The 13,157-nt window shown below is 41.7% G+C and overlaps 1 protein-coding gene across 2 annotated transcripts in view; it reads left to right on the forward strand.

The window, feature by feature from the left end:
• The window catches only part of adcy6a (adenylate cyclase 6a), a 35,041-nt gene extending 22,829 nt beyond the window's left edge, over positions 1-12,212 (forward strand). For both annotated transcript variants that reach the window (XM_069140095.1, XM_069140096.1), the window contains exons 4-24: positions 193-342; positions 1,260-1,381; positions 2,236-2,347; positions 2,668-2,795; positions 2,895-3,053; positions 3,446-3,587; positions 3,937-4,065; positions 4,165-4,193; positions 4,283-4,430; positions 4,545-4,642; positions 5,450-5,537; positions 5,632-5,748; positions 5,850-6,008; positions 6,151-6,326; positions 6,704-6,730; positions 6,970-6,999; positions 7,183-7,315; positions 7,537-7,800; positions 7,898-8,102; positions 8,208-8,332; positions 9,310-12,212. In XM_069140095.1, coding sequence (XP_068996196.1) covers positions 193-342; positions 1,260-1,381; positions 2,236-2,347; positions 2,668-2,795; positions 2,895-3,053; positions 3,446-3,587; positions 3,937-4,065; positions 4,165-4,193; positions 4,283-4,430; positions 4,545-4,642; positions 5,450-5,537; positions 5,632-5,748; positions 5,850-6,008; positions 6,151-6,326; positions 6,704-6,730; positions 6,970-6,999; positions 7,183-7,315; positions 7,537-7,800; positions 7,898-8,102; positions 8,208-8,332; positions 9,310-9,438 — 2,670 coding nt within the window. In that variant the 3' untranslated portion in view covers positions 9,439-12,212. The remainder of the gene's footprint in view (positions 1-192; positions 343-1,259; positions 1,382-2,235; positions 2,348-2,667; positions 2,796-2,894; positions 3,054-3,445; positions 3,588-3,936; positions 4,066-4,164; positions 4,194-4,282; positions 4,431-4,544; positions 4,643-5,449; positions 5,538-5,631; positions 5,749-5,849; positions 6,009-6,150; positions 6,327-6,703; positions 6,731-6,969; positions 7,000-7,182; positions 7,316-7,536; positions 7,801-7,897; positions 8,103-8,207; positions 8,333-9,309) is intronic.
• The last annotated feature ends 945 nt before the right edge of the window (positions 12,213-13,157 follow it).

A 13,157-nucleotide genomic window follows, 5' to 3' on the forward strand; every position in this document is an offset into this window, starting at 1 on the left:
TCCATATCTCGTGTGTCTGTTTGCATCACTGTCACTTTAATGTCCCGAGATTTGGTTCAAAGATAAAATACTAATATTTACAACACAGATTTGTGAAACCATTTTATCCTGGAAGCAATAACAACTACATTGTTAGCAGATGGTGGATTATTGTCTTAATGCTGGACACGTCATTCTCCCTCCTCTCTCCAGGTGAGTGCTAATGTCCTGATCTTCCTCTGCACCAACATCATTGGCATCTGTACCCACTACCCTGCTGAAGTTTCCCAGAGACAAGCCTTCCAGGAGACCAGAGGATACATCCAGGCCAGACTCCACCTGCAGAGGGAGAACCAGCAACAGGTAGGCCTGCACACAAACACATGCACACTGGGCTATGTGAATGCAGTGTAAAATGACACCCAACGCTTATTTTTGAAAAGTGTTTCACTTTAAAGAGAATGACAGAGAGCTTGTTGTTAATTTTTGTAAATGGATGTAACTAAAAGAGTTTTTTGTTTTTTTTGTGGCTCACTTTGGAATCTTATGTTTTTGCGTTTGGCTCGACAGCTGTGTGAACAGGACTGAGACGCTTTAGTGGAGGTCTAAGAGTTGACCTTGTGATGGTCTCCACTCATTTCCTGTCATGTTTTATGAGGGGATCCCATACGTACAAAAAGTGACCCAAAAAATACTTCTAGGAAAGCTGCATGAATAAGAAAATAACGACACCCAATGGGAGACTGTTTCCTGACTTCACATCCTGTCTGGTGCTGAGGACATTTTTACAAACTAGGTTCAAATCTATTCGTTTAGTTGGTTCATTTTTGAAAAAAAAAAAAAAAAAAAAAAAAAAAAAAAAATCGTTATTTCCTGAAACAGCTGTAGTTTTAAGGAAATTGTACTCAAACAGGAGCAAATTTTCAGCAACAAATTAAGGCAAGTTTGGATCTTTTCTGCAGCAGAAATGTGGGATCAAAACAAAATAAACTGTAGGGGTCATGTTTATCTAAATGAAAAAAACATGTCAGCCAGTGCAACATTGTGGTTCATTGTTAAATTTTTGATGGTTTTAAAACAACAAAGGAGCTTTACGGCACAGACTATTAAGATATATCAGGAGCTGACAACACTTGTTAAAAGGATCAGTAAAAATACAGAATATCATCAATTTAATTTTTACATGATTATAGAACACATAAATATGTGACATAGTGCACGTAAACAATAATATTATGAATGACACAATCTACATTTTGTTTCTTTTTTGTCTTTTCCAGGAACGCCTGTTGCTGTCAGTGTTGCCAAGGCATGTTGCCATGGAGATGAAGGCTGACATCAATGCCAAGAAGGAAGACATGATGTTTCATAAGATCTATATCCAGAAACACGACAATGTCAGGTCAGCTGGGACACTTGGCTTCACTGCTTTATGTCATGTTTTAGCTGTGAATCAAGATTTCGGCCGCCAAATCATCTTTGTTTTCCGCATAGTTGGAGTAATTGTTGTGGGAGATGTCTTTATACTCCATGAAATGATATTATCGTGAAGAATGTGGCATGTTAAAGCGTAGAAATACATGCTAATATGTATTGTTTAATCCTATCAACTTCAAGACGAAACAGAAATGTTCCTAAATTCTTTCTGAGAATGATTAACACTCGTTGGAACACACACACACACACACACACACACACACACACACACACACACACACACACACACACACACATGCCAGCGCGCTCACAGAGTCAGAGGAGGGTAGTGTGGTTTGGCAGAGTGGAGGCTAATTAACACTAGTGAGGGAATACTTAATCACCAGCAGCCAAGATAAGATAATCCCCAAAGATGGAGAGCTTCAGCACACATTCAATTACAGCACTGAGCAAACACAGTGCCTCTCACACACACACACACACACACACACACACACACACACACACACACACACACACACACACACACACACACACACACACACACACACACAAACACACACATGACGCTGGCATAGATCGCCTTCAGATGACTTTGAGGTCAAACCTCCTGCTCCTCTCAAGGTCATCTGCCCTGATAGGAACATAATACAATATTATAATGCTGCTGTGTGGCAATGGAAATATAACCAGTGTCGACCGCACTAAACTTTAACACTAATCTGAAGCTGTTTTACGGGTTTTATCACTCATAATCATAATTAATAGTGCTGCGTCTCTGCTTCTGTCTGTCTGTCCACCTCTTCATCTCGTCCTCAGTATTCTGTTTGCAGACATCGAGGGTTTTACCAGCCTGGCGTCTCAGTGCACAGCTCAGGAGCTGGTCATGACACTCAATGAACTCTTTGCCCGTTTCGACAAGCTGGCTTCGGTAAGGAGACGAAGTCGCCTTTCTCCTGAGTCCTTTGTGTCACGTTTCTCTAAGGAGTAATTTAACATTTGAAGGAGTAGTTTTAGACATTCTGGTAGGTGGATTTTTTTTTTTTTAACCTCTGCTCAAAGGCAGCCTTGCTAACCTCCAGCTTCATGCTTACCCAGCAGACATGAGAAGCTACTAAGCTTCTCATCTGACTCTGGGCAAGATAGGAAATGTTTTCCAGAATGTTGAACTACTCCTTTATTTATTTTTTCACCTCATGGGCTCTTGGAAACCTCATTGTCCTCTTTCACGTTTTGTCTCTTCCGTCTCAGGAGAACCACTGTCTCCGCATTAAAATTTTGGGGGATTGTTACTATTGCGTATCCGGGCTGCCTGAACCTCGGGCCGACCACGCCCACTGCTGCGTGGAAATGGGCGTTGACATGATAGAGGCCATCTCGTGAGTAGAAGCAGTGTTCACCTGTTTGTGCGTGGTGTGTGTTTGCTGTGTCGACGTCGTCCCGCCGCAGGAGAGACACTGCTGTTGGTGTGTCTGCAGGTTGGTGCGCGAGGTGACGGGGGTCAACGTTAACATGCGCGTCGGCATCCACAGCGGGCGCGTGCACTGCGGCGTGCTGGGACTCAGGAAGTGGCAGTTTGACGTGTGGTCAAACGATGTCACGCTGGCCAATCACATGGAGGCGGGAGGCAAAGCAGGGTGAGAGAAACAAGCACACACATATTTACAGTTAAAACCATCACAGTGTACAATAGCTGTCCATCCAATGGTTGCGTTGTCTTTTGGAACTGATAACCAAGAGGTTGTTAAAACGTCTTCCCTTTTGTGTCATGAACTAACAATGAGGCTAATTTAAAACTTTTTTAAATTGAGTTTGAAAACTTTATTTGTCTTTCGTCGTAAACTTTTTGATTTTAGTTTCATCAACTCTTTATTATTTTTCATTATGATTTAATAATTCCTATCACGTCCGTGGCCAATGTTAGACAGTAATTCTTCAGTTTTTTTGTATATACAGTGTGTCTGTCTTTCCCCTGTTCCCCCGTGTAAACCACTAAATTTCCGATTTTTTTTCTTTTTATCCGTGCTAGGCGGATCCACATCACAAAGGCCACACTGCAGTATCTGAACGGGGACTACGAGGTGGAGCCGGGCTTTGGAGGTGAGAGGAATGCGTATCTAAAGGAGAACAGCATCGAGACCTTCCTGGTCCTCGGCTGCAGCCAGAAACGGGTCAGTGCACTGAAACACTACACACAGCGCAATACCAATATCAAAGGTTTAGCTTATAAACATCCTTTATGTGTAGATGTTTGGATGATGAGCGCAAAAAGCCAAATGATTTGAGAATATTTTGCAAATAATGTAATGTAATGTAATAATTTGTGAAGGAACCAGAATCCAAAATCTTAACTGACAGATTTTTTTTGAATGAAGATCCCGAACTGCCTGTGAGTTTCCCTCATTCGCGCAATAAAAGCCAGAATTAAAAAGACCCCTTAGTCACTTATTTTGTGATTCACTGCGTGTTGTGTTGTATGAGAACAGTTGGTCAAGCCTGCGTGTTGTTCCCTCTGAGCAGAAGGAGGAGAAGGCGATGATGGCGAAGATGCAGCGGACGAGAGCCAACTCCAACGAGGGGCTGATGCCACGCTGGGTCCCTGACAGAACCTTCTCCAGGACCAAAGACTCCAAAGTCTTCAGACAAATGGTGAGACTCGACATCGACACGCTGCTTCACTGTGAAAGAGCCCGACTGCAGCTTTTCTCTGAGAGTCATAATGTTTGTCTGGTCTCTTTTCCTCCTCAGGGGATTGATGAGACCTCCAGTAAAGACAAGTGAGTGCTGACTCTTGATGCACGTCTTCTTGGAGTTTCTGTAACCCCGTTATCTCGTGCTCAGTCTGCATCTTCTCCTCTTTCTGCAGCCGCGGTGTTCAGGAGGCCATGAACCCGGAGGACGAGGTGGATGAATTTCTGGGCCGAGCCATTGACGCTCGCAGCATCGACCAACTACGAAAAGACCACGTGAAGAAGTTTCTACTCACCTTCCAGACCGCCAGCCTGGAGAAAAAGGTCCAACGAAGAGCCCTGATTATTATCTGTGCTTCTTCACCTTAAAAACAATACATGTGTGGAAGAGGCTGCTTCTCACATCTGATTCTCCTCTTCTTCTGTTTCCTGTCTCAGTATTCCAAGAAGGTGGACGATCGTTTTGGAGGCTATGTCGCCTGTACTCTCCTAGTATTCTGCTTCATATCCTTCATACAGATTGTTATCTTTCCACAGTGAGTTCTTCAGTGCTACAATGTAGATCAACCAGTGTTTAACCCTTTAACACTCCCACCCAAAATCCTGCAGCAGTACTTTGATCGGCATCAGTCCATTCTGGATCAAATTATACACACAAAGCATCACATTTCAAATGGTGTAAAACATTTGTAGATACCAATACCACAGCAATAATAGTTCTTACTTTGTATAAGAGTGTGTATACTGCAAAACAGTAGATAATTACGTTTTCTTTTGTATGTAGCACACATGCTTTCTTACCTGTTTAGTTCCTTAGTCACTGACTGTTAAAGACTGCTCTCGTATCATGAGTGCTGACCAGCAGAGAGAAACAGGACAAAAAGTGGGGAACAAAATTTCACACCTTTTTTTTTTTTTTTTTTTAACTCCCTCACACTTTTGAATGTATCAGGAAAATAACCCACACTCGTGTACTGGCTTCATATGTGTTACTATGGTTACCAAATAACTTTTGCATATATATATACAGATCATCACTTGTACAAAAAAGTTCTTCTTAAGTACTTTCTTAACAGTTCACATTCAGCAGATGGATTTGATAGAAGTTTAGTTTATTCATTCATCTCCTCTAACAGTGCTGTGGTTGATTTGTTTTTTGCTTTCACACCATAAAAGAATAAAGAAATTAAAATGATGCAGTACAGGTGTGAGTTGTTGGGGTAGCACAAGAGTTTGACTCCACAGCAGCTGAGATGAACAAACCCGAGTCTGTTTGAACCAAATCAAACGGGTTAGTTGTGAAATGTTCCTTTAAAACTGTGTCTTTGTCTTCTGTCCTGCAGCACCCCAGTCATGCTGGGAATCTACATCAGTATCTTCATCATACTCGCCAACATCCTCTTCATCTGTGCCATATACTCTTGCATCAAGGTACTGGAGCTCATCTGGACACAATAACGAAAGCTTTGCTCGTATCTTGTTGTAATCGCTGAATGTTTAATATGTAAATCCTTCGTCTTCGCAGCTCTTTCCAGCTGCGATGCAGACTGTTTCGAAGAAGATTGTCCAGTCTCGCACCAACAGCACGCTGGTCGGAGTATTCTCCATTATCCTCGTCTTCATCTCTGCCTTTGTTAATATGGTAAGATCAAAGTTACCGATAGCCCAAACAAAGAGACATATACACGTGGTGAAAGTCCTTCCGAATACATGCTTGTGTCTAAATGTTTGGCTTCGATGCAGTTTGCCTGCGACACCAAGAGCTTGACGGCATGTGTTGCTGAGAAGCTGAACACCTCTGCAGCCCTGGTGACGCCCTGTCTGATCCGCAGCTTGAATGTGTCCGCCGAGGGGGGTCTGGAGATCTGTCCCAGCCAAGGCCCCTCCTGCCCCTTTCCCGAGGTGAGTCCACTGTGTGTGTGTTACCTGTGCGACTGGTCGAAACCGTTTCGAAAGGGAAAATGTCACATTTGCATTTGTGTCTTTCTGAGATCTATTGTTGATAACGCGTCTTTGTGATGCCGCTGTCTCCTGTTTGTGCCAGTATTTCAGCTACAGTGTGCTGCTGACGCTGCTGGCCTGCTCCGTGTTCCTGCAGATCACCAGCATAGGGAAGCTGGCTCTCATGCTGCTCATCCAGCTCACCTTCCTGCTGCTGGTGGAGTGGCCACAAGTAGCACTATTTGACAACGCGGACCTCTTTGTCACCTCCAATGCCATGTAAGTGGTAACAACAGGAGGACAGCTGGGAACAGGTTTATGTTGTTTGTGTGAAATCAGATGGCGCATAAAAGAGTTTTCCAATTTCCTCCTGTATTTTATTTAGAATATAAATCTTTATTTAAACCGGATTAAAGAGTGATTTGTTTCACGTCGTTCAAATATTTATATTCATTGAACTTAGGTTTCAGAAAAAGTCAATTTTCTGCACATCTTTAGTATTTTATTGATGGTGATGTTTAATTTTTTATAAACAAACAGCTTGGATTTTGTGTCTTTTATTCATTGAAATGATCAAATGTAATACATTTATTTGAGGTGTATGTCAGTTTTCTGTATTTTATTATTCGTTCTAATGATGTTCTTTTTCTTTTTAGTGATTTAAATGAAACTAGTGCTCAGTGGTAAGCTGCTTTTTATTTACAGTAGAGTGAAATTGATGTTTTTGCCATTTCAGACTTGAATTTGAGATAAAAAAAAATAGAGTCTGGAGACTTAGCTTTTCTTTCTCTCTACTTTTGCGCAATTACTGTACAAATATGCTGTATATGTATATGAATATACATCCTTAAAACTTCAAATGTTTCTTGATTATTAGTTTTATTTGTACTGATTCGTACAATTTTTTTCTTTGTACTTTTAGGTCCAGTTTAAATGAAACTACAAACCAGTGGTAAGTCTGCTTTCAGTGTAACCTTAAAGGTTTTTATGTCATATTCTATAATTTAAAATGATTTTTCTCACTTTTTGGCTATTTAAAAAAAAAAATAAAAAAAACCCTCAAAATTCAATACAAATTTGATCACAAAAACCAAAGTCCACCTTTTAATCTGACTGCTCTTCAATGTCTTTGCAGCCCATTTGTTGTGACCAAAGTGTCCCTGAGGGTCATGACCCCTGTGATCCTCACAGTCTTTGTCCTGGCACTCTACCTGCACGCCCAGCAGGTCGAATCCACTGCACGCCTCGACTTCCTGTGGAAATTACAGGTATGGACGCTGGAGTCCACAAGAGGGCGTCGTCCAATCACGTTAACCTCAATCAGATTCTCTTCACATTTCTACAAACAAGAGTTGGAGTTGTCCATCAGTAAATGAGACGATAGAGCCCCGTCATTTGGTTTATTAATGTCTTATGATGTAATATCTGCAACACATGATATTACAGCATTTATAAAAGCTGAATAAATCTAATGAACCTCTCCTCGCAGGCCACAGAGGAGAAGGAGGAGATGGAGGAACTGCAAGCCTACAATCGTCGCCTCCTCCACAACATCCTGCCGAAAGACGTAGCCGCTCACTTTTTGGCCCGCGAGCGGCGTAACGACGAGCTGTACTATCAGTCCTGTGAGTGCGTGGCGGTCATGTTCGCCTCCATCAGCAACTTCTCCGAGTTCTACGTGGAGCTGGAGGCCAACAACGAGGGAGTGGAGTGTCTCCGGCTGCTCAACGAGATCATCGCCGACTTCGATGAGGTAAACGTCGTCACCACTGTGTCGTCATCACTCTGTGTTTGTTTCTCTGGAAATGACAGGAATGTATTCGCCATCTGTTGTTTCTTCACATCTCCAGATCATCAGTGAGGATAAGTACAGGCAGCTAGAGAAGATCAAGACCATCGGCTCCACCTACATGGCGGCCTCCGGTCTCAATGACTCCACCTACGACAAAGAGGGCCGTTCCCATATTATTGCACTAGCCGACTATGCCATGAGACTGAGAGAGCAGATGAAATACATCAACGAGCATTCCTTCAACAACTTCCAGATGAAGATAGGTGAGGAAAATTGACGACTTTCTCTTTAAGGAAGTCAGAATAAAGAACGACACGGTAACCAGGTGACGTCGCAGCTTTTGCTGATGCAGTTTGTTTTTTTCGTAGGTCTGAACATCGGGCCAGTGGTAGCCGGTGTTATTGGGGCACGGAAGCCTCAGTATGATATTTGGGGAAACACAGTCAATGTGGCCAGTCGTATGGACAGCACAGGCGTACCTGACCGCATACAGGTAGGCTTTATGTAGTGACTATAAAGATTCAGCCCAAACAGCTTTCTAAGGTTATTCGAATGTCACTGGAATGGATTTTATGTTAATATTTACTATCTGTACAGTTATAGATTACTGTAGAAATGCAATTGACCTTTATCTGGATAGATTTTTAGAAAGTGTTTAATGATGTCACTTTTTAAATATTTGGTAAAGATATTTGGAAAGAGCGTATGACGTGCCCGTTAGATGGTCGGTGTTGAACCCACTAAATTGGCAGGTAACTCTTTCGGTAATTGACTGTTAACCGTGCACGTCTGCCAACACGCTTGTCTTTCCCAGATCTCTCCCTTTATTTCAAGGCCGTCTCCGGGTGCCCTCTCAATTTGTTGTATCTCCAGGGAAACTCCCATAATTTGGTTTATTTGAATAATCATCTTATAAGGAACGATACGTTTTGCACGTCGGTCTGACATTATAAGTGCACAATCCATACGCTAAATACAATGTCACCGTGAATGTTACTGCAACCTGGAAACTCACCGCCCGATTCAAACGACGTGTGCTTGGCTGCTTTCTGCGCAGGCGGGCAGTTGACAATGGTTTGTTACCTGATGGAAGCTGTGAGAAATATATTTGGTCGCTTCTAACTTTCTCTCTGAGTGATCATTTTACATCTAAATATAGCTGAAATCACAGCACAGCTTATATGGTTATAGAATCTGAATTTTATGCAGTGCAGAGCAGCAGATTGGAAGTGACTGCAGGTCACGTGTTGTCTTTGGAGGAGTTTGTGCACAGTGGATTTTTAGAGCTAGATCTTGGCAATACAAGTTAATTTACCACCGCTACACACAGGACAAGCTGTGAGTTTAAAAGTGAAGTCAGGCTGCTAAAAAAAAAAAATGCTAATATTTAGAATGAATCATCCTCCCTGAGACTGGATTCACGCGTTGTCCTCAGCTAAATGTTGATCTGGCGTGTGAATGTGCTCGCAGGTGACCACAGACCTCTACCAGGTGCTGGAAAGCAAACGGTACGTGCTGGAGTGTCGCGGGGTCGTAAAGGTCAAAGGTAAAGGGGAAATGACAACCTACTTCCTGAATGATGGACCGCCCAACAGTTAGCAGCCACGGCAGCAGCAGACGCTGGGATCGTCCCCACTGCAAGGACACAGCACCACTGAGCGAGGACTCACAGTGTGAGCGAACGGCTACGAACTCGAGACGCCATCACTTGAATCCCAAGCAAAGAGGACAAAAAAATGTAACTTTTAAGACTTCAAAAGGAAAGTGTTCTTGATGAGAGGAAAATGTTCTCGTTTGACAGCCATTTTGGCCCACGTACATGTTGAAGGACACGTGTTTTTCTCATGTCTAGCCTCTCTCTCAGGCTTCTTGAAAGATGCAAAGTCTGTTTATTTAAAACAACGCCTTTTAGCCTGTGTCAAAAGAAGATTAACGCTGTACATAAGGCTACTTTTTATTTTACGTTGTGTTTTTTTTTTTTTTTTTGGTAATTTTTATTTCACATGAATTATGAACAGGTACTCATGTTTTGTTTCTGCATTAATTATTTATTTTGATCTTGATGTTTTGTGCAAAAGGTCCTTTATGAAAAAGTGTGAATACATACGTACACAAATATCCAGTTTATTACACGTTTCTAAGTGTGTATGTACATGCATATTTGTGTGTGTATGCATATATGTATAAACCGAGGAGGAATATATTGACCAAAGACTAAAGTATTTACTAAAAGCAAGGCAAGACATGTTGATATGTTCTCGCTAAAGTCAGCAATGATCACCACCTCTGTTTTTAGGCAGACGGCCTGAACCCTGTCTTTTTGCCCGACTGCTGGCAGCAGAGGCTGCGCCATTGTTTTCATAAAATATGTACAATTTATTTATTTTGTCTGTCATTCAGGCAGCAAAGAGCAGATTATAAACTCTAAATTATTATATTGCCCTCAATCCTAAAACTAAATTAAACTAAAAGAGGATGTCGTTCGAAGGTTATGCCTGAAATCTATATTTTTGTCTCCACTCTCTGAGCAGTAGAAGTAGATCCAGCGAGGATTAGGATCCTCTTCATCCTCATTTCATGTCCGATTGGTTCCTTAGAGCTTGAGCAGCCAGTGACCCGCTGGTTTCAGCCGTAACAGTATATCATCATCGACTGCTCCTTCCCTTTCAGAGAGGTATTTTTTTGGTACAGATGGAGATGAAGGAACTTAGATCAGCGACTTGTTCCAGAGCCTTCAGGGGGAAAACCTTGGATTTCAACGCAGTGGCATCACACAGCCTGATTCTTCTATGAAGAAGAAATAGATGAAGGAAAGAAATATATATTGATTTTGACTGAATACTGTGCTTTGTAATCCTGAAGGGGCATAACTATTTTCACTGTGAGGTTTTTATGATACAGCAAAACTGCTTTCTTGCCAAACATAACTGCTTTGAAGCATGTCTGATTGTGGTATCTTGTTTTCATTTTTGTTTGTTTCAACGTAGGGTATTTTGTATCACTTCTGTATCCATTATTTGTATATTCTTAATGTTGTTATTATTATGATTATGATTATGATGATTCTGGTTAATTATTATGCTTAATATGATGATTCCATTCCGATGAAAAGGATCAAAGACCAGCACGCTTTCTTGTAAAACGCCAGTCGTAAAGCTCAAGCTCACTGGTACCAACTGATCAACTGCAGCCAACGAATTCTGCTGTTCAATCCTCATGTACAATACAGTATTTCAGCTGGCGATAGGTGTGATCATGTATAGTAAGTAATAACCATTAGCTGCCTTCGCAGCAGAACCCTAGTGGTGTATGCTCACACAAGCATAGCAGTAAATACACAAATACAGTATACAGATGATTCACTGTGCTTTTTTATGTTACTTTTTTTTTTTTTTTTTTTTTTAATTTACGCCACTACCGCAGTATTGTAAATCTCAGTCCGGCTTTAACCTCTCGCTTCCACACATGAACCTTCTCAGTGGTAACAAACGACATCTCTGGTGTTGCGCTACAGTATGTGAAGAGAACGAGGCAGAATCAGTAGGCCGACACATATTTTTCTTGTATAACTCCCCCCTCACTCAGTCTTTCAGCGAAAAGTACTACTAGCTGAGTCTGATTGCCTTAAGTTAATAGAAAACAAATCATACAATAAGACTAAACAGGAAGTGTGCCTGCCTGGACTGCTGATGTTCGGTCGGATACAGAGGGATAAGGGCTTGTCTCGACAATAATTTTTCAGTTAACATCCTCGCCGTTGCAGCGATCTCGGTTTCTCCAGCGCCGCTCTTTGTAATTGGGAGAATCAGCTCGGACTTAGCTCTTCCCTCACACCCAGCAACGGCAACCAACAGTTGATCATGTTTGTACCAAAGCCAGCTCGCGCAGCCTTGTGCTATTGGTCCCTCCTGTGCAATGATGTTTGGGCTCGGGCGTGGCGGGAGCACCAGAGGACAGTAATGTGACGGAGATCACCAACTCTCACGTGAACTGTGACCAATGAAGAGTGATTCATATAAGCAAAGAGTTTATAGAATGGACATGAGTTTATAAAGATGTTCATTGTATGTATTCTATTTCTATTGGCTGTCCATAGACTTGTGTTGATTGTTAACTCTTGGGATGCTTTCGGGGGAACGGGAGAGGGGAGGAAGGTTGTCCCCATACTACTGAAACAGTGTTTTTGCTCAGGCCTGATGAATCCTTCCGTATTTGTTTTTGTTTTATTTGTATTTTCCCTGAGTTGGAGGAGTTGAAAAGGGGAGGTTTTTTTTTTTTGCAAAGTAGAAGGATGAGAAGAGTTGAGGACTATGACAAAGAGAAAAATAACATTTCCCCTTGAAGAAAAAAAAAATAAAAAAAAAATAAATGGCTGTTTTGTGTGTTCATGTATTTACTAAGGTTGTTAAATGTAAAGTTATTTTACAGGTCTAAAAAGGAGTTTGGACTCGGGTTTGTTTTTTGGACTTGGGACAGTCAGATTGACGGCATTATCAAGCAGGCCTGCAGGACCAGCAGTCTCAGCCTAACCTGCACTGCTGATGCACATGGTCCACTTTGCACCACCTACTGGTAAGTTATGGTAAGTAACAGCTTATGGAAATTTAGCAAATGCAGATATTGTGGTGGGTGATTTAGTTGTTGTCTCAACTACAGTTTTTAGGCGGGAAGGCCTACAAAGTTTGGTATTTATTGTTAGTCTATAGATTCCACTGGTTCTAAAACTGTGATTCAGTTTAAACATAAATCCTGCGCCAACCAGAAAGGCTTGTAGGATGGGATTTTCGAGGAGTGTGCAGGTGATGGTGCACTTATGGCCATCCCCTGACAAACCACTTCAGAACTGACAATCGATTCCTTCATCTAGTTTTAACTGAACTGCATTTGTTGTACAACTGGGTAATTTTGGGGTAATTCAAGGTTAGTGTTTAAATCCAGCCTGAAAAGGTTCTGATCTCATTTGGATTCCAATGTCTCTCTCGTCGTTCAGCTGTGCCCATCATCACCCCTTCACAATATAAGTGAAGTGTTCTTCAGGAGGTTTAATGCTATGTGACATCTAATACAAGATACTAAAACATGTTGTTTTTTTTGCTGCCAAGTGTTGAAATGTCCATTTTAAAGCATTTCTTGAATTCTCCGGCTGGAAAATTGATTTTCCACCTGCAAACACTTTTATGTATCTTAATCCTTCAGAACCTCAGGACACCTGCTGTGTATCAGGTTAAAATTCAACTTAGTCCATCAGAAAAACTCCTATAAATCTACTTTCCTCTGATAGCTTCCAAAATTCAGATGTAGTTAGTTTGATTCCCTCT

This window comes from Embiotoca jacksoni, unplaced genomic scaffold, assembly GCF_022577435.1.
Source record: "Embiotoca jacksoni isolate LCO1_2020_lvr unplaced genomic scaffold, fEmbJac1.0.p SCAF_9, whole genome shotgun sequence".
Taxonomy (NCBI): Eukaryota; Metazoa; Chordata; class Actinopteri; family Embiotocidae; genus Embiotoca; species Embiotoca jacksoni.